The sequence below is a fragment of the Manis javanica genome, chromosome 10, assembly GCF_040802235.1.
Source record: "Manis javanica isolate MJ-LG chromosome 10, MJ_LKY, whole genome shotgun sequence".
Taxonomy (NCBI): domain Eukaryota; kingdom Metazoa; phylum Chordata; class Mammalia; order Pholidota; family Manidae; genus Manis; species Manis javanica.
Window position 1 is genome coordinate 48,801,551 of NC_133165.1, and position 26,683 is coordinate 48,828,233.

The 26,683-nt window shown below is 37.8% G+C and overlaps 1 protein-coding gene across 2 annotated transcripts in view; it reads right to left on the bottom strand.

Moving 5' to 3' along the window:
- The window catches only part of HS3ST4 (heparan sulfate-glucosamine 3-sulfotransferase 4), a 384,757-nt gene that overhangs the window by 267,973 nt on the left and 90,101 nt on the right, over positions 1–26,683 (bottom strand). The window contains exons 2-3 of one of the 2 annotated variants that reach the window (XM_036992590.2): positions 22,236–22,297; positions 18,539–18,607 (exon numbers count right to left, since the gene is read on the bottom strand). The exons of the other annotated variant lie outside the window; for it this stretch is intronic. Coding sequence (XP_036848485.2) covers positions 18,539–18,607; positions 22,236–22,297 — 131 coding nt within the window. The remainder of the gene's footprint in view (positions 1–18,538; positions 18,608–22,235; positions 22,298–26,683) is intronic. 2 annotated transcript variants of the gene reach the window in all.

The window sequence follows — 26,683 nt, forward strand, 5'->3', positions numbered from 1 at the left end:
CACACAGACCATCCTGATAGTCCATCCTTTAGTATCGGGATTGGCAAACTAGGGTTTATGGGCCAAATACAACCTGTTGCCTGTTCTTGTATATAAAGTTTTATTGAAACACAGAAATGCATTTGTTTACATACTGTCTTATGTCTCCTTTCATGTAACAACAGCAGGGTTGAGTAGTTGTAACAGACACCATATGACAGCAAAGCCTAAAATATTTACTCTCTGGCCTATTATAGAAAAAGTCTGCCAAGCCCTGTACTAGTATCTCCTGGAACCGGGAGCATGGATTCTGAAATCCCAGCCATATTAAGTGAGCACTTACTAGATGACAGTTCCTGTGTGAGCACTTTGCAAGCACCTCTCATCAGTAGTCCTAGGATGTTGGTACTGTTATCAACCTCACTTTGCAGATAAGAAAACTGAGATGCAGGGAGCTTAAGCAACCTGCCCAAGATTATGCAGCTGGTAAAAGGAGCTGAGATGCAAATCAGCTTTCACATTCGATGACAAGGCCTCTGAAATCAACATAGGCAGAGACTCACCCTCTGGCTTCTCTTCCTCACCTTTCTATTTTAGCCACTGGCATCTTAAACAGATAAGCTTCTAGACTTATCCCTGCCTGAAGTCTGTAATTCTGCCACTACACTAACTTTGGACATAAATGATTGATCATTTTAATCAGATCGGACATCAGTGTAGCTAGGGTGAACCACAAGTCTGGACAGACATCAGGAGTATGGATAGCAAAGGTATTGATCGCCTCTGGTGCAATTAGCTTTTGGAAAGGATGTGATGAGGGCCACCATCTAAATCTTGGTTCTGGAGGATTTAGAAGATATGAAAAGGCAGTCCAGAGAGAAGGTGTAGGGTATTCTAAAGCCAGAGTCAGAAATGGTATTGTGCAATGCTTCCCAGCACCGAGGGTACCAAGTCCTGTGAAGCACAGGGAGGAACAGGGGCTAGTAAATCATGGGCACATAGTTAGTCTTTTGGTGTGGTCACAGCCATGCATTTACATACTGGTATGTGTATTATTTTATAATAAATTCTTTTCATTTTTATTCCTCCTTTGTACTACAATTAGGTCATATTGATATTTTAATTATGCATGTGGGTTGGTCATATTATCTAAGAATTTCATTTCAGGAGGTCCTACAAAATATTTGTTATAAAAAGGGTCTTTGAACCAAAAGGATGTTGAGAACGATTAGCCTAGTAAATTCAGGGAGTAGAGGGACATTCCATGAGGCTGGAGATATGAGCCATAAGAGGCCAGGCTTAGTGACACAGGAGGAAGCAGATTATGTGAAAATCTTTGAGCACAAAGGCAATTTTACCTTGAAACTAATGAAGCTGAAGTTTCAGTTAGTCCCTTACATATTTGAAGCCAATCCAAGACCTTGAGAGAAGCCCTAAAGCAGGTACATACGGTCATATTTTTTAAATTTGAAATATTCCATTTTGCTTAAAGAGGGTCCCCAAATTGTATACTGAAGGCCCCATAAACTCGAGAATCATGCTTCAACAGTGGGGGATATATGGGTGTGTTTAAAGCAAGGAAGTGACACAACCCTTTATGCAGAAACTTACTGGGCAATCCTCTCAAGGAGATAAATGTTCTTGTTTCTCATTTCCAATTCCACAGCAGTGAAACAGGTGATGTGGCTCAGACTGAATTCCTGCACGGTCCACATACAGACACAGACATATCACCACGTGGTCCCTGTGGTCCACCCATCACCACACTTAATCCAGCAAGTCCTGGGAGTCTAATTACTCACGCACACTTCACTCACAGAACAAGTGAACTGAGTTGCAGGTGTCAAGACCAGCCTTTGCACCAATCTTAGTATGAGGACACATCCTGAATCTGTGGCTCTAACACCTGGGTAAAGCATAACTCATCACAATTACTTCCATTCACTCTACAATCATTTATTGCACTCCCACTATACACCAGATCATGTAGTAGAGGCCAGAAAGATGGCATAAGACAGTGGTTAAGGAGTAGCTGTTGGAGCCTTTGCATACCACTTACCAGCTATGTGAACTTGTGCAAGCCACTTGACCTGAGTTCAAATTTATTTCTAGGATAAAATGCTCATGATGACAGAAGTATTTTCTGCTTCTTTCTGTCTTGCAAATCTTTCTCTTTCTTGTTTAATTTTCCACTGTACTATATAATTATTTTTATTGAGGTATAGCTTTTAAACAATAAAGTATAGTTCTTAAGTATTTAGCTTGATGAGTTTTGACAACTGGGTACTTCAAGTAGCCTTCATTGAAAACAAGATATAGAACACTTTCATCATCACAGAAAGCCCCTTTAATCTCCTTTCATATTAATTCCTTGCCCCTTAAAAATAATCATATCGGAGATGGAGCCAAGATGGCGGCGTGAGTAGAGCAGCGGAAATCTCCTCCCAAAACCACATATATCTATGAAAATATAACAAAGACAACTCTTCCTAAAATAGAGACCAGCGGACACAGGACAACATCCAGACCACAACAACACGTGTGAGAACCCAGCACCTCGCAAAGGGGGTAAGATACAAACCCCAGCCCAGCAGGTCCCGAGCGCCCCTCCCCCCAGCACGCGGTGGTTGGAGAGAGGTCTGAGCAGGAGGGAGAAGGAGACCAGGACTGCTGAACACCCAGCCCCAGCCAGCTGGAACAGAGCCGAGACACAGTGCATGCGCGGGGCCCTGGATACTAGGGAAACAGGGCAGCAGGACCGGTGAGCAGGTACTGGAGGCCAGCGCTGGAGGACAAAAGAAAAGTGAGCGGCCAACTTTTTTTTTTTCTGTTGTTTTTTTGTGACAAGTGCTTTTTGGAAGTCTTAAAGGGAGAGGGACCCCAATACTAGGGAAACAGGGCAGCAAGACCGGTGAGCGAGTATCACAGACTGGCGCCGGAGAACAAAAGAAACGTGAGTGGCCACCTTTTTTTTTTGTTGTTGTTGTTGTTGTCTTGTTGTGACGAGTGCTTTTTGGACGTCTTAAAGGGACAGAGACCACAATACTAGGGAAACAGGGCAGCAAGACCGGCGAGTGGGTATTGGAGGCCGGTGCCGGAGAACAAAAGAAAAGTGGGTGGCCATTTTTTTTTGTTTTTTTTTTGTTGTTGTTGTTTTGTTGTTTTGTATTGGTGAGTGCTTTTTGGAAGTCTTAAAGGGATAGGGACCCCAATACTAGGGAAACAGAGCAGCAAGACCGGTGAGCAGGTGCCCGAGGCTGGTGCTGGAGAATAAAGAAAAACGAGCAGCCACTATTTTTTTTTTTTTTGTGGTCGTTGTTTTGTTTTGGCGGGTACTTTTTGGAAGTTTTAAAGGGGCAGGGCGGGACACTTAGTCCAGAGGTAGGGAATCCGGGGATCTCTGGTCACTCTAATCCCCTGGGTTGCAGGGAACACAGAGGCCCCCTACAAAGATAAATAGCCTCCCAGCCACTCCCCCTCCAACGCAACTCCACCACTTTGGAGCAGCAGCCCGAGCCAGGCCACACCCACAGCAACAGTGGAGATGAATTACATAGCAGCTGGGCAGGAAGCAGAAGCCCTATCTGTGCGCAGCTACCCGGCAAAAGCCACTATTCTCCCAGGAGAGGAAGGCCACAAAACAACAAGAAGGGAAGTTCTTCCAGCCATCACTAGTCCCAGCTCTGCAAACTATTCCTATCACCATGAAAAGGCAAAACTACAGGCAAACCAGGATCACAGAGACACAGAGAAGGAGACAGACCTAACCAGTCTTCCTGACAAAGAATTCAAAATAAAAATGATAAACATGCTGACAGAGATGCAGAGAAATATGCAAGAGAAATGGGATGAAGTCCAGAGGGAGATCACAAATGCCAGAAAGGAGATTACAGAAATGAAACAAACTCTGGAAGGATTTATACGCAGAATGGATAAGATGCAAGAGGCCATTGATGGAATTGAAACCAGAGAACAGTAACGCATAGAAGCTGACATAGAGAGAGATAAAAGGATCTCCAGGAATGAAACAATATTAAGAGAACTGTGTGACCAATCCAAAAGGAACAATATCTGTATTATAGGGGTACCAGAAGAAGAAGAGAGAGGAAAAGGGACAGAAAGTATCTTGGAAGAAATAATTGCTGAAAACTTCCCCAAACTGGGGGAGGAAATAATCGAACAGACCACGGAAATACACAGAACCCCCAACAGAAAGGATCCAAGGAGGACAACACCAAGACACATACTAATTAAAATGGCAAAGATCAAGGACAAGGAAAGAGTTTTAAAGGCAGCTAGAGAGAAAAAGGGCACCTATAAAGGAAAGCCCATCAGGCTAATATCAGACTTCTCGACAGAAACCCTACAGGCCAGAAGAGAATGGCATGATATATTTAATGCAATGAAACAGAAGGGCCTTGAACCAAGGATACTGTATCCAGCACGACTATCATTTAAATATGATGGAGGGATTAAACAATTCCCAGACAAGCAAAAGCTGAGGGAATATGCTTCCCACAAACCACCTCTACAGGGCATCTTACAGGGACTGCTCTAGATGGGAGCACTCCTAGAAAGAGCACAGAACACAACACGCAACATATGAGGAATGGAGGAGGAGGAATAAGAAGGGAGAGAAGAAGAGAATCTTCAGACAGTGTATATAACAGCTCAATAAGTGAGCTAAGTTAGGTGGTAAGATACTAAAGAGGCTAACCTTGAACCTTTGGTAACCACGAATTTAAAACCTGCAATGGCAATAAGTACATATCTCTCAATAGTCACCCTAAATGTAAATGGACTTAATGCACCAATCAAAAGACACAGACTAATAGAATGGATAAAAAAGCAAGACCCATCTATATGCTGCTTACAAGAAACTCACCTCAAACCCAAAGACATGTACAGACTAAAAGTCAAGGGATGGAAAAACATATTTCAGGCAAACAACAGCGAGAAGAAAGCAGGGGTTGCAGTACTAATATCAGACAAAATAGACTTCAAAACAAAGAAAGTAACAAGAGACAGAGAAGGACACTACATAATGATAAAGGGCTCAGTCCAACAAGAGGATATAACCATTCTAAATATATATGCACCCAACACAGGAGCACCAGCATATGTGAAACAAATACTAACAGAACTAAAGGGGGAAATAGACTGCAATGCATTCATTTTAGGAGACTTCAACACACCACTCACCCCAAAGGATAGATCCACCAGGCAGAAAGTAAGTAAGGACACAGAAGCACTGAACAACACAGTAGAGCAGATGGACCTAACAGACATCTATAGAACTCTACATCCAAAAGCAACAGGATTTACATTCTTCGCAAGTGCACATGGGACATGCTCCAGAATAGACCACATACTAGCCCACAAAAAGAGTCTCAGCAAAATCTAAAATATTGAAATTCTACCAACCAATTTTTCAGACCACAAAGGTATAAAAGTAGAAATAAATTGTACAAAGAAAACAATGCTCACAAACACATGGAGGCTTAACAACATGCTCCTAAATAATCAATGAATCAACAAACAAATTAAAATAGAGATCAAGGAATATATGGAAACAAATGACAACAACAACACAAAGCCCCAACTTCTGTGGGACGCAGCGAAAGCAGTCCTAAGAGGAAAGTATATAGCGATCCAGGCAAACTTGAAGAAGGAAGAACAATCCCAAATGAATAGTCTAACATCACAACTATCGAAACTGGAAAAAGAAGAACAAATGAGGCCTAAAGTCAGCAGAAGGAGGGACATAATAAAGATCAGAGAAGAAATAAACAAAATTGAGAAGAATAAAACAATAGCAAAAATCAACAAAACCAAGAGCTGGTTCTTTGAGAAAATAAACAAAACAGATAAGCCTCTAGCCAAACTTATTAAGAGAAAAAGAGAATCAACACAAATCAAGAGAATTAGAAATGAGAACGGAAAAATCACGACAGAGTCCACAGAAATTCAAAGAATTATTAAAGATTACTATAAGAACCTATATGCCAAGAAGCTAGAAAACCTAGAAGAAATGGACAACTTCCTAGAAAAATACAACCTTCCAAGACTGACCAAGGACGAAACACAAAAGTTTAACAAACCAATTACGAGCAAAGAAATTGAAACGGTAATCAAAAAACTACCCAAGAACAAAGCACCCGGGCCAGACGGATTTACCTGGGAATTTTGTCAGACACACAGAGAAGACATAATACCCATTCTCCTTAAAGTTTTCCAAAAAATAGAAGAGGAGGGAATACTCCCAAACTCATTCTATGAAGCCAACATCACCGTAATACCAAAACCAGGCAAAGACCCCACCAAAAAAGAAAATTACAGACAAATATCCCTGATGAATGTAGATGCAAAAATACTTAATAACATATTAGCAAACCAAATTCGAAAGTGTATCAAAAGGATCATACACCATGACCAAGTGGGATTCATCCCAGGGATGCAAGGATGGTACAACTTTCGAAAATCCATCAACATCATCCACCACATCAACAAAAAGAAAGACAAAAACCACATGATCATCTCCATAGATGCTGAAAAAGCATTTGACAAAATTCAACATCCATTCATGATAAAAACTCTCAGCAAAATGGGAATAGAGGGCAAGTACCTCAACATAATAAAGGCCATATATCATAAACCCACAGCCAACATTATACTGAACAGCGAGAAGCTGAAAGCTTTTCCTCTGAGATCGGGAACCAGACAGGGATGCCCACTCTCCCCACTGCTATTTAACATAGTACTGGAGGTCCTAGCCATGGCAATCAGACAAAACAAAGAAATACAAGGAATCCAGATCAGTAAAGAAGAAGTTAAACTGTCACTATTTGCAGATGACATGATATTGTACATAAAAAAACCCTAAAGATTCCACTCCAAAACTACTAGAACTGATATTGGAATACAGCAAAGTTGCAGGATACAAAATTAACACACAGAAATCTGTAGCTTTGCTATACACTAACAATGAACCAATAGAAAGAGAAATCAGGAAAACAATTCCATTCACAATTGCATCAAAAAGAATAAAATACCTAGGAATAAATCTAACCAAAGAAGTGAATGACCTATACTCTGTAAACTACAAGTCACTCTTAAGAGAAATTAAAGGGGACACTAACAAATGGAAACTCATCCCATGGAAACTAGCTCATGGCTAGGAAGAATCAATATCATCAAAATGGCCATCCTGTCCAAAGCAATATACAGATTTGATGCAATCCCTATCAAATTACCAGCAACATTCTTCAATGAACTGGAACAAATAATTTAAAAATTCACATGGAAACACCAAAGACCCCAAATAGCCAAAGCAATCCTGAGAAAGAAGAGTAAAGTAGGGGGGATCTCATTCCCCAACTTCAAGCTCTACTATAAAGCTATAGTAATCAAGACAATTTGGTACTGGCACAAGAACAGAGCCACAGACCAGTGGAACAGACTAGAGACTCCAGACATTAACCCAAACATATATGGTCAATTAATATCTGATAAAGGAGCCATGGACATACAATGGGGAAATGACAGTCTCTTCAACAGATAGTGCTGGCAAAACTGGACAGCTACATGTAGGAGAATGAAACTGGACCATTGTCTAACCCCATATACAAAAGTAAATTCAAAATGGATCAAAGACCTAAATGTAAGTCATGAAACCATTAAACTCATGGAAAAAAACATAGGCAAAAACCTCTTAGACATAAACATGAGTGACCTCTTCTTGAATATATCTCCCTGGGCAAGGAAAACAACAGCAAAAATGAACAAGTGGGACTATATTAAGCTGAAAAGCTTCTGTACAGCAAAAGACACCATCAATAGAACAAAAAGGAACCCTACAGTATGGGAGAATATATTTGTAAATGACAGATCCAATAAAGGCTTGACGTCCAAAATATATAAAGAGCTCACACGCCTCAACTTACAAAAATCAAATAATCCAATTAAAAAATGGGCAGAGGAACTGGACAGACAGTTCTCCAAAAAAGAAATACAGATGGCCAACAGACACATGAAAAGATCCTCCACATCACTAATTATCATAGAAATGCAAATTAAAACTACAATGAGGTATCACCTCACACCAGTAAGGACGGCTGCCATCCAAAAGACAAACAACAACAAATGTTGGCGAGGCTGTGGAAAAAGGGGAACCCTCCTACACTGCTGGTGAGAATGTAAATTAGTTCAACCATTGTGGAAAGCAGTATGGAGGTTCATCAAAATGCTCCAAACAGACTTACCATTTGACCCAGGAATTCCACTCCTAGGAATTTACCCTAAGAACGCAGCAATCAAGTTTGAGAAAGACAGATGCACCCCTATGTTTATCGCAGAACTATTTGCAATAGCCAAGAATTGGAAGCAACCTAAATGTCCATCGGTGGATGAATGGATAAAGAAGATGTGGTACATATACACAATGGAATACTACTCAGCCATAAGAAGAGGGCAAATCCTACCATTTGCAGCAACATGGATGGACCTGGAGGGTATTATGCTCAGTGAAATAAGCCGAGCAGAGAAAGAGAAATACCAAATGATTTCACTCATCTGTGGAGTATAAGAACAAAGGAAAAACTGAAGGAACAAAACAGCAGCAGAATCACAGAACCCAAGAATGGACTAACAGGTAGCAAAGGGAAAGGGACTGGGGAGGATGGGTGGGTAAGGAGGGATAAGGGGGGGCAGAGAAGAAGAGGGGTATTAAGATTAGCATGCATAGCGGGGGTGGGAGAAAGGAGAGGGCTGTACAAGACAGAGAAGACAAGTAGTGATTCTATGGCATTTTGCTGTGCTGATGGACAGTGTCTGTAGGGGGGTTTATGGGGGGGACCTGGTATAGGGGAGAGCCTAGTAAACATAATATTCTTCATGTAAGTGTAGATTACTGATAACAAAAAAAAAAAAAAAGAATGAAAGAGAAGGGGGATTACTCCCTGATAGGATAAAACTAACTGTAAACCAATGATTAATGCATGCTTTAAATATCCTTAATTTTGATCACTTAAAGGGTGTCAGATGATCGGCTATAGAGGTACACTTTTCTGATAATATTCCTTTCTCTTACAAAAAAAAAAAGGAGTTCCTGTGTGGTGACCTTCAATTAGTTCTACACAATGGTATAAAGGGCATATCAAAGTGTGGGCAAAGGGTCTGTTTGTGTTTATACAGAGGATCAAAGCCTAATTTGGCTACCCAGAAAATGAACTAAGATACGATATGAAGAAGAACTTCCAACATCAGCACTCTCCGGAAGACTCATACCAGAAGATGATCATCAAAAAACCTCCACAATGATCCAGGCAATGCTGCAGTTCTAGCTGCATTCATCCCACCGGTTCCTGGACTTGCCAATGGAATGAAGAAGGAGATATCTAAGCTGGCCTGTGCATACGGTAAAACAACAAATTTGACTGGATCTATACTGTTGGAACTCAACCAAGAATTAGGAGAAGTGCAGGTGTAGTGCTCCAAATCTTACAACTACAGACTATCTACTGTTAAAAGAACATATGGGATGTGAACAGTTCCCAGGAATAGGTTGTTTTAATTTGTCTGATTTCTCTCAGACTGTTCAAGTAAAGTTGGACAATATCCATTATATCATAGACAAATTTTCACAAATGCCTAGGGTGCCTAACTGGTTTTCTTGGCTTCACTGGAGATGGCTGGTAATTATAGATCTGCTTTGGTTATGTAACTGTATTCCTATTATGTTAATGTGTGTGCACAATTTAATTAGTAGTTTAAAACCTATACATGCTTAAGTTACTCTACAAGAAGATATGTCAAAGAAATAATCAATCTTCCCATGTTTTCTTCCGACTGCTACCTCTATAGCTTTTCTTCTTCCTTCCTAATTACAACCCTTAAATAGAATCCGTGCCTCATATCGAATTCACTGAGTATCATAATTCCTCCAAGTGGTAAAGATACTTCAAGACAAATGCTGGGCATTAGAAGCCACAGGGCATAAATCTGCAAAGAAGTAAAAAGCTAACCTTTTCAAACAATATGGCTTCTCTCTCACTTAACAGCTTTACATTTCCCTGTATGGCCCCGGAAGATGACTGGTTAGCCATAGATGGGTAAGATTCCTCAAGGGAGGAACAACCTAAGACAGGCACAGTTTCAGGGGGGCCATCAGGTGAGAAATTGGGGATCAAGAGAGGTGAGGCTTAGAACCTCACCCCCCCTATTTTGAGAGAAATCTTCTGCATCCGTGGATGTTTTATTGCCCTTGTCTAGCTTGGATTACCACATAGTCTACAGGCACACACCTGATCATCTACATTTGCTCTCTTACAGCACTAAAGTATGTTTTCCACCTTTATCTTGCATCTACCTACCACTTCAGCATTTTATTAAAAAAATAATAATAATAATAATAAAGGGAGAAATGCGGGATTCACATATAAATCAAGTATAAAAACCAAACAAATATTTATATTTGACCTGATTGTTTATAGTTCATAATGAGTGATCAAAACCGAAAGTTTTTGTGATGACTGCCCTTGTACTGTTCACCATGTAAGAACTTATTTGTTAGGCTTCAGAAGATTGGAGATTGAAGAGAATTAGCCTGGGGTGGATTAATGATTGTGCATTGAGCATTGACTCCCCTATACAGAATTTTATTGTTGTTAACAACCATTTGATCAATAATATGAGAGATGCCCTCTCAAAAAAAAAATTATAAAGGCAACTAAACCAGTTAAAAAATAATAATCATCATCATACTTATTTCTATCACCAAGGATAAATACTATCATACACATATTATCATACTGACGTACCATTTTGTGATTAGTTTCACTTGCTCAACATAATGTCTTTCAGCTACATCCATGCTGTAGTAGGCATCATTTGCTTGTCTTGTCGTTGAATTCCATTCCACTGTGTGACCAGATGCCACAATTTCTGCATCCGTTCACCCAGTAATGGACATTTGGGTTGTTTCTACATGGTGGCTATCATGAATACAGGGCTCTTCACATTGCTGTGCAAGTCTTTTTGTGGACACATGATTGCACTTCTCTTGGGTAAATATCTAGGAGTGGAATTTCTGGTTCATTGGGCAAATAGATGTCTAACTTTATAAAAAGTTTATACCTCTCCAAAATGGTTATACCATTTGATATTTCCCCCAGCAAACAACATAATGTTCCAGTGGCTGCTCCATATCCTGATGCTTTCCTTGCCAATTTGTTTCTTGCTTTGTTTTTGCCATTCTGACAGTTGTAGGATGGTATCTAACTGTGATTTTAATTTGTATTCCTTGGTGACTAATGGCATCAAATATTTTTTTGTCTAATTACTGGCTATTTGTTTATCTCCCTTCATAAAGTATCTGTTTAAGCCCTTTGCTCATTTTAATGCTCTTGTGTATTTGCAGGCACTCTTTGTACATTTTGGACATGAGTCCTCTGTCAGATAGGCGTACTATGAATATTGTTTATCCAGTCTATGGATTGAACCATATATGTAGCCATACCTACCCCAGGAGTTTTCAGAGATATGAACCAATCAAGTCCTCTTTTTTTTTTAAAGGTCAACTGAACAGTGTCTCTGGACTCTGTCCTTTGCAAGTGGGAGACCTGATTAACACATTAAGAAATACCTACCTCACAGGGTAGATGTGAGGATTAAAGGAGATTGAATGCGATAATACATGGAAAGCCTTTAACATAGGACCCAGTACATAATGAACAGTGTTTATTGTTTTCACTAACACAAAAACAAGCAAAACTATTATGAAGAAAATAGTATCTCTATAGGAGGGGAGAAGCCAGAAGAACCCAGTGCTCTGAGAATTTATAGAAGAGCTCTTAATTTAACATGGAAAGACATGTCAGATAAACTTCCCAACAGAAGACTGAAGATTATCAGGCAATAGTAAGCACTGGAAAGTAAGATGGCAGAGGAGATGGCCTTTCCAGACAGAAGGCAGGCTACCTAAAAGGTCAATGGGATGCAAATGTCTGTGGTTCTTAGGCAAGGCTGCAGTGTGTGGTACACCCTGAGGCATGGAGGGAGAAGAGGCTAGGGATATAGGTGAGGTCAGATTACTAAGGGTCTTTGCCATATGGACTGTCTGCTCTTAGTCCTACAGACCTAGCTTCTCAAGGTGAATCCTCAGAGTGTCAATAGAAACTTCATCTGGGAGCTTGTTAGAAATGACCAACTCACAAACTGAATGCTAATACTCCAAGGGAGGCACATATACATAAAGTCTGAGAGGCACTGTTATAGCCGACGAGAGTTATCTGAAACTTTGTGCAGGGGGTGATTTGATTAAAATCATAGGTCAGGAATTTCACCTTGGAGGCAGTAAAGACACAGTCTGAGGAGGCTAGCCAACACACAGAAAGATCAGTTTGGTTCATTGTCTGATCAGTTAAGAGTTCACTGTCCTTAGATCTCCCTGGCCCATAGAAGTTAGTGTCATTTTTAATAAAAACACTTTCTGGGCTCAATTTATCCTACAAAATTGTCCTACTAAGAACTTTCTGGAGACATTTACCGATATTACTGAACTCTACTAATAATAACAATAATCCTTTTGATATCAAGAGTTACTGCATGTAACTAATAATGCCAAGCACTACGGATACCCTCTGCATATTATTTCTTATTTTCATAACAACCTTGAAATATTGTAAACTATAACAGACATATGCTGTCGGACTCCCCTGCATCCATTTCCCACTTAGACCCATAAAGACCCGTAGTCTCATCTAAGTGGTCTGACTGGAAATGCCACCACCCTCACTTCCATCTTACAAGTTATGACGATTGGTTCAGGGGAAGACATGTGATCCAGTGAAAGCCAATGAGCCGCAAGAAAATATGTGGGGTACATTTGGGAAGAAAGGTCTGTAGGCACTGGCCAAAGAGATGTTCACTCATTCTAAGTAACCTGTGGTGGGGAGGTGAGAACCTGGGAAGTCTGGAACAATGGAAGTCCTTTTATTTACTATGAGGGAAGCCACTCTGAGGATAAAACTGGCATTCAAAGTAGACCAAATTTAGACAATCACAAAGAAATGCAACTAGATTCCCTGATGACAAAATGAAGCTGAAATTTTCTGTTAAAAAAAAACAATTTTTTGTTGTTATTTAAAGCCAAAAGTTCTGTCATTTGTCACCAACAGTTTCCCAACTGACAGAGTACCATCATTTTTATTTTCCAACTAAGAAGCAGAAAATTATAAAGGGTAAATTATCAGTCTGGTCATACAGCTCATACTTAAAATCAAATTCATCTCACTCAAAAGTCCATGGTGTTTCTACTAAGTTTTGCTTCTCAAATCTAACATTTTTTGAATCAATGCTAAAAAAATAAATGAGGAACTGAGAAGATTTAACTGAAAACTAAATGATGCCTAATTTATACAAAGAGAGGGAAGAAATCATAGCTTGAGAAAGTAAAGTAAAATTTTTTCTGTCTTTCACTTATATACTTATTTAACCTTAACTAGCTAAGTCATTCTGGGGATATTTACCAAAAACATGTATTATATGCTGGGCAATATATTAGAAATATAAAAAAGTAAATGAGTGATCCTAAATACAAACTCCCCAAACAACAAAGTCTGAAATATAATGAATCAAAATCTAATAGTGCTAAAAAAAGAAGTAGACAAATTGGCAGTTAGAGTTCGGAACATTAACACCCCATTCTCAGCAAATGATAGAACTAATAGACAGAAAATCAGCAAAGATACAGAACATCTGAGCATAACCAGCCAACAGAACCCAGTTCATGCATACGTAACACTTCACCCAACAACAGAATATACATTCTTTTCAAGCAGCATTGAACATTTACCAAGATAGATAAAACTTTGGGACTAAAATAAATCTCAATATATTTAAAGGAATTGAAATAATACAAACTATTTTCTCTGGCCACAATGGAACTGAACGAAAAAGCAATAAAAGACAACAGAGAAAACCTCTAACATTTGGAAATTGAACAACACACTTCTAAATCATGTATCGGTCCAAGGGAAAATCCCAAAGGAAATAAAAATATACAGAACTAAATGAAAATTAAAATAAGACGTATCAAAATATGTGGGATGCAGCTAAAGCAATGCTAGCAGGGAAACTGATAGGACCAAATGCTTACTTTAGAAAAAAGGAATAATCTCAAATCAATAAGCTAAATTCCTACTTCAAGAAGCTAGAAAACGAATAAAATAAACCCAAAGCAAGCAAAAGACAATAATAAAGATAAAAGCAAAAATCAGTGAAATTAGAAATAGGAAAACAATAGAGAAATCAATGCTTCTTTGAGAAACATCAGCAAAATTGATAAAAGTCAAGAAAAACTGACAAAAACAAAAAGAGAACTCACAAATCACCAATATCAGAAATGAAACAGGAGATATGACTACAGATCCTGGAGCCATTAAAAAAACAGTAAGGAAATGCCATGAACAACTTCATACTCATAAATTCAGCAATTTAAAAGAGATGGACAGTTTCTTAAAAACCGCAAACTACCAAAAACTCAGTGAAGATAAAATAGAAAGTTTGAGTGATCCTATAACCATTAAAGAAATTGAATTCATAATTTTAACATTCCCAATAAAGGAAATCTCTGGACCCATATGGTTTTACTGGAAAATTCGAACAAGCACTGAAAAGAATAAACACCAATTGTACACAATCTCTTCTCAAAAAAAGATGAGGAGAGAAGGGACCACCTCTCAACTACTTTATGAGGCCAGTATTACACTGCTAAAAAAAATACAAAGACAATGTGTAAGAGGAAAATAAAGATCTGTATCTCTCATGAACTTAGATGCAAAAATCCTTAACAAAATACTGGCAAATTAAACAATGTATAAGAAGAATTGTTTCTTCATACAACATGACCAAGTGGGATTTATTTCAGGTATGCAAGCCAACTCAAAAAAACCAGTCAACATAATCTACCTACCATACACAACAGGCTAAAGAAGAAAAAATTAAGTAGGAAAACCATTTGACAAAATCCAAGATCACTCATGATAAAAACTCTCAGCAAGCTGGGAATAGAATGGAACTAAATCAACTTGATACAGATCATCTACAAAAAAAAGCAGCTAATATCATACTTGTTGGTAAAGACTGTATGTTTTCTCTGTAATATCAGAAACAAGGTAAGGATTACACTCTTAACACTCTTATTTGACACAATACTGGAAATTCTAGCTACTGCTTCAAGGGAAGGGAAAAAATAATAAAAGCTATACATATTGGAAAGGAAAAAATAAAACTATCCCTATTTGCAGATGACATGATAGTCAACACAGAAAATGTTAAGGAATCCACCCCAAAAAGCATCTAGAACTAATTGTTCATCGAGGTTACGGTGTACAAGATCAACACAGAAAAACCAACTGCATATTCATACTAACAATGAATATGTATAGACCAAAATTAAAAACACAATATCATTTACAACTGATTATTACTTTCCAAAGAAAATAAAACACCTAGTTATAAATTTGGCAAAATACATATAGGATCTGTATGCTGAAAATTACAAAATGCTAATAAAAGTAATCAAAGAAGATCTAAATGAATGGAGAGATATATCATGTTCAGAAATGGGAGGCTCAACATAACAAAGATGTCAGGTTTCTCCAAGTTGATCTATAGATTTAATGAATTTCTATCAAAATCCACACAAGGTTTCTGTAGAAGTAGACAAATGTATTCTAAAATTTACATGGCAAGGAACAGGCCCTAGAGTATTTAAAACAATCTTGAAAAATAAAAAAAATGAGAGGAATCACTCACTTTTTAAGGCTTATTACATAACTACAGTACTCAAGACAGTGTGGTTCTATTGGAGGAACAGACACACAGATCAATGGAACAAATAGAGAACTCAGAAATAGACCCACCCAAATATGCCCAACTGGTTTTGGACAAAAGTGTAAAAGCAACTCAAAGGAGAAAAGCAGCCTTTTCAACAAATGATGTTGGAGCAATTGGACGATTTGCATAGGCCAAAAAAATGAACATAGACCAAAACTTCAAACCTTACAAGAAAGTTAACTCAAAATGAATCATGTACTTCAGTGTAAAATTACACCATTTTTAGAATAAAAACAAAAATCTTTGAGATCTTGGCTAGACAAAGAATTCCTTAGACTTGACACCAAAAGCATGATTCAACACAATAAAATTTTGGTGAACTTGACCTCATCAAAATTAAAAACTTTTGCTCTGCAAAAGGCCCCCTTAAAAAAATAATAAGACAAACTACAGACTGGAAGAAAATATCTGTAAATCACATATCACTCAAGCGACTAGCACCTAGAATGTATAAAGAACTCTCAAAACTGAACATTTAGAATAAAAAAATGCCATTAGAATGGCACAGATATTTCACCAAAGAAGATATACATATAGCAAATGAACACATGAAAGGATATTCAACATGGTTCAGCATTAGGGAAATAAAATTTCAAGCCCCAATGAAGGATCACCACACACTTGTCTGCAATAATAAAATTAAAAAGCAACTCCAATGCTGGAAAAAATTCAGAAAACCCAGATCACGCACACCTTGCTGGGGGGAATGCACAATGGTACCACCCCTCCAGAAAACAGTTTGACAGTATCTTATCAAACTAAACACGCAGCTACCATGTATTCCAACAATTGCACTCCTGGGCATTTATCCCAGAGAAATGGAAACTTATTTCACATGAAAACCTGTATATGAATGTTCATTGTAGCTTATGTGGGAAAAGCCCAGAAGTCTTTCAACAGATGCACAGGTAAACAATTTGCGTACACCCATACCATGAGGTGCTGCTCAGCAATAAAATGCAACAAGCTATTGATACACATGGCAACTTGGATGAATCTACCTGAAATTATGAATTCAATTTCTTTAGTGGTTATAGGATCATTCAAACTTTCTATTTCATCTTCACTGAGTTTTTGGTAGTTAGTGGTTTTTAAGAAACTGTCCATCTCTTTTAAATTGCTGAATTTATGAGTGTGAAGTTGTTCATGGCATTTCCTTACTGTTTTTTTAATGGCTCCAGGATCTGTAGTCATATCTCCTGTTTCATTTCTGATATTGGTGATTTGTGAGTTCTCTTTTTGTTTTTGTCAGTTTTTCTTGACTTTTATCAATTTTGCTGATGTTTCTCAAAGAAGCATTGATTTCTCTATTGTTTTCCTATTTCCAATTTCACTGATTTTTGCTTTTATCTTTATTATTGTCTTTTGCTTGCTTTGGGTTTATTTTATTCTTTTTCTAGCTTCTTGAAGTAGAAATTTAGCTTATTGATTTGAGATTATTCCTTTTTTATAAAGTAAGCATTTAGTGCTATCATGGCAAAATGGATGACACACAACTTGAGTGAAAAAAGCCAACCTCAAAAGGTTACATGTGGCACAATTCCATTTATAGAACATTATTGAAATAACAGAATTATAGACATGAGAAGAGATCAGTAGTTGCCAAGGATTAGAGAGTGTGTGTGGGGAGGGGGGGAAGTATTGGGAGGAAAGTGGGTGTGGCTACAAAGGGCACATGAGGGATCCTTGTAATCCTGGAAACTTCTGTATCACAAACATAAGCATGTGATAAAATGGCGCATAACTAAATAACCATGTGCACACAAAATAAACATGTGCAAATAAGCATGTACACACACACATACAAACACTCACACACACACACACAAAAGAATACAAGTAAAATGGGGGAAATCTGAACAAGATAGGTGGATCATATCAATGGCAATATCCTGGTTGCGACAGTGTACTATAGTTTTGCAAGATGTTACCAGGCTGCCTTTGGGGGAGACTGCATAAGAAATAGGTGGAACCTCTCTGTATTATTCCTTACTACCATCTGTGAATTTATAATGATTTGAAACTAAAAAGCTCAATTTTTAAAAATGAATAAGGGCACTCTCCACTCTAGAAGCTCATGGTCTGCTGGAAAGAACAAGCATTTAAAGAAATCATTAACACTGAACATGATAAGTTTCAGAGTACAAGTGTAGGCCATCAACACGGGATTCAGCAGATGCCACACTGACATATGAGCTGGTGCTTTATGAGTAGAGGACTTCTGGAGGTGTGAGGATGGGACTAATGTCCTGTCTCCGATGTGGACGGGCACACATGCGAGGGGAAGTGGCCAGAGAACAACCAAATGGGAAAACTGTCCCAGCACTGAATCTAGAGAAGGGTGCCATCTACTTGTCAATATTTGGAGAAACGTAGGCAACACTCACTGCAGACTAAGGACACAGACATTCCCATGGACAATTTCCTTGCTGGAAAGTACTGGAAACAATATGCACTGTGAAGGAAATGGAACGGCATCCCACAGGGAGCCCCCTAGGGACACAGGATGGGAGGCTCAGTACCACATGGCTCGATTCAGTAGCCAGTAGCATCCAGAAAGGGGCCAGATGTGGTCCTACCACTTTGCCACCAAGCAACCATACAGACACTAAAAGAAATTCCTGTCAGGACCACCTTGGTCCCAAAACCCTTCACATCCTACCTGAAGTTGTGGTCTCCCTGACCTTTGGATACCAACCTAGGTCGTCTTCCTCTCCAGCTTGAGAAAGTACTGTAATAACAATAATAGTAACGAATAATTATTAAGTGCTAATATGAAGTGTCAGCCAATGAATTAAGCTCATAAACACACTGTTCTCACTTCATCACACAGCACACAGTCTTACAAGCTCAGTGATAAGGATTCCCATGGCATTAAGGGTGGACTGAACAAAACTCTAGAAAAATGCTGTGCAATCCTGGAGCAGCTACCAAGCTGGAACATGGCTGTCCACATTTGAGGATAAATTTAAAAGAAAACAAATACACCTCTCCACCACAAGAAGCTTGTGGAAACTTGTAACTTGGAAGGAGGATTTAAACGTAACGTACAACAAGCAGAGGAGGAGTGTATTTTCAAGAAAAATTGCTTGGGAAATTTTAGATACCATCTGCTTTCACTCTCAAGGAAATCATAGAAACCACAGGCCCTGCAAAATAAAGGGAAATAATAAGGCAATTTACAGAAGGAAAAATAAAAAAGAAGCTGATAGAGTTAAGGAATTAATTCAAGGAAAGAAAGAACGATTTACAGAATTAAAACATTAAACGTGGTGAAGAACTGAACTGACAATACAGGACATTTCAACATGCTGTTGAGTAAAACAAATTGACACAGCTCTTTCTGAATGCAAATGGAGAAGGAAAACAAGATAAAACTAATTAGAAACTACTTTTATAGTATTTTCTATAGATATGTTGATGACGGTGATGGAAAATACAAGTTGGAAACCCGGAGGAAGGACACGAGGCCAATGGGACATACACTACACAGCCACAACTAGAATCACCACATTTAGTCCTCACTTCATACATATGAAGCAGGTATTTTACATGCATTCTACAGATGGGAAAACTGAGGTCTGGGTAAATTAGTTACTTGCTCACTAACTTGCCAGACAAGTTAGCAACTTGCTTATCAAGCCTGTGGAGTGAAGGTGGAATTGACACCTCTGTCACTCAGGAGAGAAAGAAAGGAACAGAGAGAAAAGAACTAAAAATACAAAATGGAAGGGCTCCTTCTTTTACCAAAGGAGAAAAAGGGGAAATAAAACAACATCTAGGCACACCTTGATATTTTCAGTTCTACCCAAGGGGCAGGAATCCTGGTCAAGTGCAAAGAAAGAGAAATTAGACTGGTGGCTATCTCCTCCACCTCAGCATTAGATGTCAGAATTTAGTCAACAAAGTATGCAGTTCTGATGAAAAACAGCTGTAACCCAGGGATTGTATATGCAGGCAAATTGAAACTGCTTTGTGAAAGCAACCAAAAAGAAATTCTCTGACAAAAAAGGACCAAGCAAATGACACCCTCATTTACCTTTCTTAGGAAAAAACCTCTGAAAAGTCTCTAGCAACACTCAGCAAAATAAGGAATGAATTTGAAAACAAGAACAAAAATCTTGCTTGTGGGTAGGGCATGGCATTAAAAAAAATTGGGTTCAGACAGGAATTGAGTATTAAAAACACCTACCTACAAAATTACTCTGACTTCTGACACCTAGCGCATTGCACCACCTGGAATATATTAAGTACTCAAGAAACATCTACTCCATTATATTTAATGATGATACAATGGAGGAATTCTCATTAAAATCAAGAAAAAGAAAAGGAAATTGGCTCCATTTTTATTTCACATCATTCTGGAAATTGTCAGCAGTGTGAAAATATAAGATGAAGCAATATTTGTATAAATCTTGGAAAGCAAGAGACAATGATATCATTATTTGTGGATCAGGCTACACTACCTAGGAATCCAAGAGATTCCACTGCAAACTTATTACGATTATTCAGTAGGGGTACAGGACATATTATCCATATTAAGCATATAATATATATATATATATATAATTAATATTACATACTAAATTACTGTATATATAATGTAAAATCCACAAACTTCCCTATATGGTAATAATACCCAGTTAAAAGGCAGAATACATGATTATTACATTCACAATAACAACAAAAATGCAAAACACCTTTACAGAGAAATGCACATGACCCAAATAAAAAATATTTACCCTTTGATAGGGAATAGAGAGAGAATGGAATACATTGTTATACAAACCAGAGTTTTAGATGGGACAACTCAATACTACGTGGGGTTTTTTTCCTGAACACTAATCTACAAATTTAGTATCATTAGCAAAAATCCCAAAAGGATTTTATTTGGAACTTGATAATATGATTCCAAAATTCTTCAGGAAGTATAAGCAGATCAGAATAGTCCAAAAAATACTGGAAAAGAAAAAGGAGGGATAAGTTGCAGTATTAGAGAATAACATAAGGGAATAATTTAAAAAACTGTTTCTGAGACCATTACAGATATAGATCTGTGGTAAAAAAGAGAATAAAAAGGAAAGAAGAGAACCAAATGTATAAGTATTTAGTGGACTCTAAAGCTGATATTTTAGATATGTAGGAAAAGAACAGTATATTAAATAAATTTAGAAGAAAGGAAGGGTTTTTCTCCTTTTAACTACAGTTGATATGCAATACTATATCGGTTCAGGTGTGCAACACAGTGATTCAACAAGTACATTCATTACTAAATGCTCACCACAGTAAGTGTAGTTCCCATCGGTCACCATACAAAGATATTACAATATTATTGACTATAATCCCTCTGCTGTATTTTTCATCTCTGGGACTAATTTCTTTTATAACTTTGTATAATTCTGTACTTCTTTATCCCCTTCACCTGTTTCACCAATCCCCCATCCCACCTCTTCTAGGGAAACCACCTATCTCTGTTTATGAGTCTATTTCTATTTTATTTGTTTGTTTTTAGATTCTGCAGGCAAGTGAAATGATATGGTATTTGTCTTTCTCTGTCTGACTTATGTCACTGAGCATAATACCCTCTAGGTCAATCCATGTTGTCGCAAATGGAAAGATTTTGTTCTTTTTCATGGCTGAGTAATACTCCATTGTATATATGTACCACATCTTCCTAGATAAAAGAAAGGTTTAAATATCACCTTATACCTTACACCAAGGTAATCTGTAAATGAATGAAAAGTTAAAAATTGAGAAATGGAATTTAAAAATGAACTGAAGAAAATCTAAGCAAATGTTAATATTATACTTTCCTGCTTCATTTGTATCCATAGCACTCATCAGTATTAAAATATTATATCGGTTCTTTATTATTTTGCTCTCTGTCTGTACCATCACACTAAAAAGCAAGCTCCATGAGGGTAGGATTTTTAACTGTTGATCCCAGAACATTTCTAGTATGTAATAGCTAAGCAAAAAACACATGTTGAATAAATGAATAAACAAATGATACCAGATTGGAAAAAGTCTGTCTCAGCATAAAATCAAAAAGGAAAGTTAAGTGAAAGAAAAGATATAAAATATATCTTATATAGAATATAAGGTGAATTAATTTTTTCACTACATTAAAAAAGGGAAATAAAAGTATATGACAGATTGGAAAAAGATTTGCAACCTGTATTATAATGGCTGAATATCTATGATTAAATAACTAGCCTTTATAAAACAGTAAGAACAAAAGATGAGCAAAAATGACACCCAGAAGAAAAAAATGTTAATGATCAATAAACATTTAAGATGTTGTTTAATGTCACAAATAACAGAAGCAATTATAAAGAGTGAAATGTAATCTGTCTCACCTCTGACTGGAAAAGTCTGATCATATACTGTCTTCAGACAGAATGTAAGAAAACAGGGATTCCTGCACCAGTAAACAGAAATAAATTTTAGTACAGTCTTTTTGGAGAGCAATGAAATGTGTCAAATTTTATATGTGCATGCCCATTTACCAGCAATTCTGCTTCTGGGAAATTGTCTTACAGAAGAGCCTGTATAAATACTGTACTCAAGACAAGTAGGAACAAGGATTCTTGATGCATTGCTATCATAAGAATAACAAATTTCAACAACTTAAATGCCTCTGATATCAAATAAATTAGAGTACATCAGCACAATGGAATACGCACCATGTTGCCTAGCTGCTGGGTCAGACTGCATGAATATTTGAGATAAATTTAGAAAAAGACTCAAGTGGCTGAGTAGTATGGATGTCTTGTCTATTGTGTATACACAACAGTGGTTCTCAAACTGTGGTTGCCAGACCAGTGGCATTGGTATTACCTGGGCCCTTGTCTGAAATGCAAATTTTCAGGCCTCACCCCCAAACTACTGAATCATAAACTTAAGGTATGGGACTCAGAAATCTGTTTTAAAAGCCCCTCCAAGACATTTCTAATGCACACTTTAGCTTAAGAACCATTGACAAATCTTGACAAATAGGTACCAAACTGTAAAAGTTGTTTCTGGGTATAGTTCCATGGTCGATTTCACTTCCTCCTTTATATACCTATATTCCAATTGACATGTATTGTATTTGAAATTAAAAAAGGAAAAAGTTATTTCCATCACAGAAAGAAAGAGAGAGCGGGAGACAGGGACAGATGGGGAGAAAGAGAGAAGATTGGGAAAGAGAGAGGAGGAAAGTATAACTGGCAGGTAGAAAACCAGACAAGAGATTTAAGTGGGTGATGTTATTCCCATTAAAAAGCAAAAAAATTCCTGTAAATGTAAGTTTTTTCTTTTTTTTAAATTTTTATTTTGGTATCATTAATCTACAATTACAGAAAGAACATTATGTTTACTAGGTTCCCCCCTTCACCAAGTCCCCCCCACATACCCCTTTACAGTCACTGTCCATCTGCGTAGTCTGTAAAATCACTACTTGTGTTCTCTGTGTTGTACAGCCCTCCCCGTGTCCCCCATGCACTATACATGCTAATTGTAATGCCCTCTTTCTTTTTCCCCACCCTTATCCCTCCCTTCCCACCCATCCTCCCCAGTCCCTTTTCCTTTGGTAACTATTAGTCCATTCTTGGGTTCTGTGATTCTGCTGCTGTTTTGTTCCTTTAGTTTTCCTTTGTTCTTATACTCCACATATGAGTGAAATCATTTGGTACTTGTCCTTCTCCGCTTGGCTTATTTCACTGAGCATAATACCCTCTAGCTCCTTCCATGTTGTTACGAATGGTAGGATCTGTTTTTTTCTTATGGCTGCATAATATTCCATTGTGTATATGTGCCACATCTCCTTTATCCATTCATCTACTGATGGACATTTAGGTTGCTTCCATATCTTGGCTATTGTAAACAGTGCAGTGATAAACATAGGGGCGCATCTGTCTTTTTCAAACTGGAGTGCTGCATTCTTAGGGTAAATTCCTAGATGTAAATGTAAGTTTTAAGCATTCAATTTGATTAGAGTTAAAAGACATTTTACTAAAATTTGATTTTTTCCACTCATCAGATAAACAGTGTTAAGAAAAATAATACAACTGAATGGAATTCAAGGTGGAGAAGAACCTCTGGAAAATACTATATTTAAAGAGAGCATTGGAAATTTATACCAAAAGGTGTAAAATAGGACAGAATTGGAGGAATTTCTTGTAGACAAATATTTTAAAAAATTGAAAATACCTTAAACATTCTACAGTATGAAATCGATTAAAAGAGTTATGTTATACACTGCTACTGTAATATAATTCTCATTAAAAAGGATGGCATGAGTGCAAACATACTGATACAGAAATATTAACACACTATCAAGTAAAATATAACTATCAATACTAAGCATTTAATTTGTTAAGCAGTATTCTAAGAACCTTATAAAAATAATTCACAATAATTCCAAACAACAATATGTAAAAGTAAAATTACCATTTTGCAGGTGAGGAAACATATTTGGAGAGTTCCACTAACTCTCCCAAGACCACCAGGTTAAGAGTCTTGGGGCCAACTTGTGATTTATCCTAAGCCACCTGTCTCCAGCATCCATGTAGGTAATCACTATGCACATGATAATATTTAAATTGTTGGTGAATGTTCACCAAGAAAGATTAAACACTAAAACATGAAAAATCATGATCTCAGGGTCATGGAATTAAAGGTAATTTAAATTTAGTTTTCTGTTAGTTTCTCTTTTGTCTCCAGAGATTATATATGACTTGTGCTATGTAAGTGATAAGTATTTAGTTGGAGACATATTTTTTAACTATTAACAAAAAGGAATGAATAAGAGTTCACTAGGAGTGTAAGCCCTAAAACCTCCACCCAGCAGAAAAAGAACCAGGGAAAGGAATGGAGTTATGAAAAGAAATGGTACTATAAGGTAACAAGGAGAATCTGAGTGTGGGTGGCATGGAAACCACTCACGACACCCAGCATCGCACTTCAAGACAGCAGCTCTCAACAAAAGTAAAGCTCAGGGAAACTGCAGTTCTAGTGAAAACGAAAATGCAGCTCTTCCTCACTGGAGATACTCCTACAATAAGGGGATTCAGATCGCATGGAACTTTCTTGCTTCATACACAACACCAAGACGGGATACAGCTGATCCTTCAACAATGCCGGGGTGAGGAGTGCCAACCCCCTGCACAGTCAAAAATCTGCATAGAACTTTTGACTCCCCTGAAACTTAACAACAAATAATCTCCTGTTGACCAGAAGCTTTCTGAAGAACATAAACAGTTGATTAACACATAGTTTGTAAGTTATATATTACAAGTATATTATATACTGCATCCCTGCAATAAGAGAAAAGAGAATGTTTTTTCAAATTGTCACAAATCTCCAAAAAATTTTCTGATGTATTTATTGGAAAAAAATTCACATATAATTGGACTCACACAGATCAAACCTGTTATTCTAGAGTCAACTGTACTTGGATTCTTTAAGAAGGCATTTTTTTGCTCATAAGAGGGATCCCATATACAGTATCTGTGCTATGTTACAAACAACTTCAATTCAATGTCCAAGGAAGTGCTGCAAGAGTAAGCAGGTGGGCAGTCCTGATGAATACCGGTCTCTGAGTGAGAATATATCATACTGGAATTGCATGGTCCAACAATATATCTAGAAACAAATATCTGAGATCAGGGTGCTGTAAAGACTTAGCACTTCCCAACTGCCAGGCCTTGATATTCAGATTTCTCCAATCATGCCATCATAGGGTATCCAATCCCGTTGTGGATGGACTTGTCCTTGTGGTAGATTATATTATTGTTCAAAATGTTCATTGACTCTCCCTGTAAAAGGATAATTTTTCTCCACTCCATTGATATCAAGATTGTCCAAATGGATTTCTTTAGTCAACAAAATAAAAGTTTCATGTAATGAAAGTTTCGTATAAGGACTTCTAATTAGAAACGTAAATGGTCATTGTACACTGATGGTATTTGGCTCTGCTCTCTTTTCTCTCTGCTATAAAACCATTAGCTTGGATCTCAGGGTAAATAAGTTGTGTAGCATAGTTACAGTTGACCTAAAATGGACATGAAATATGAGAAAGAAAACTTTGTGGTTGTAAGCCAGAGACTTTGGCATAATCCCTGTTACTGCAGCATATCTTAGTAAAAACCGATGCACTACTACAGCTCTGCTTTCATACTTGGACTCTTATGTAACACCTAGAATCACCTCCTCCTAAAAGCTCTGTGACTACATTCTCAGAGACAGAAAAGTTGGCCTGAGTACATCTTCCTTCTCAGAACTGAGGGAATTTTTTACTCTCCTTTGGATTTGAATCACTGGCCCCTCTATGGAATGGAGTGGCAGGCTGACTTCCTTGCCCCTTACTCCAACCCCAAGCTCACCATATACTTATATTAAAAACCTCTCCTTTCTTCCAGTACAGCATATGGCCTCTGCCACTCCTGTGACATCAGGATATGGGAAGCAATAGATACCTTCACCCGCAGAGTCAAAAAGGCCATCAGACAGCAACCAAAAGATGACAACACAGGAGGTCTCTTGCTTCAGTCAGTATCTTCCAGGGTTCTTGGTGTCTCAAGTTTTGCATAAAGAAATTTTCAGTTTGAGTGACACTGTTTTCCAAGAATCTGGGATTCCAGCTGTTATTCATAGTCTACCCATTGACAGTAAAGCATAGCTGCCACTGGCAATAAATGCCAGCATCTGTTTTCTGACTGGTTTATGAACAGTACTTTTAGACCAATGCAAACCTATTACTTACTATGGGGAAGGCTTAGAAGTAACTGAAAACACAGGAAGTATTGGGAATGGCCAAGAGGCA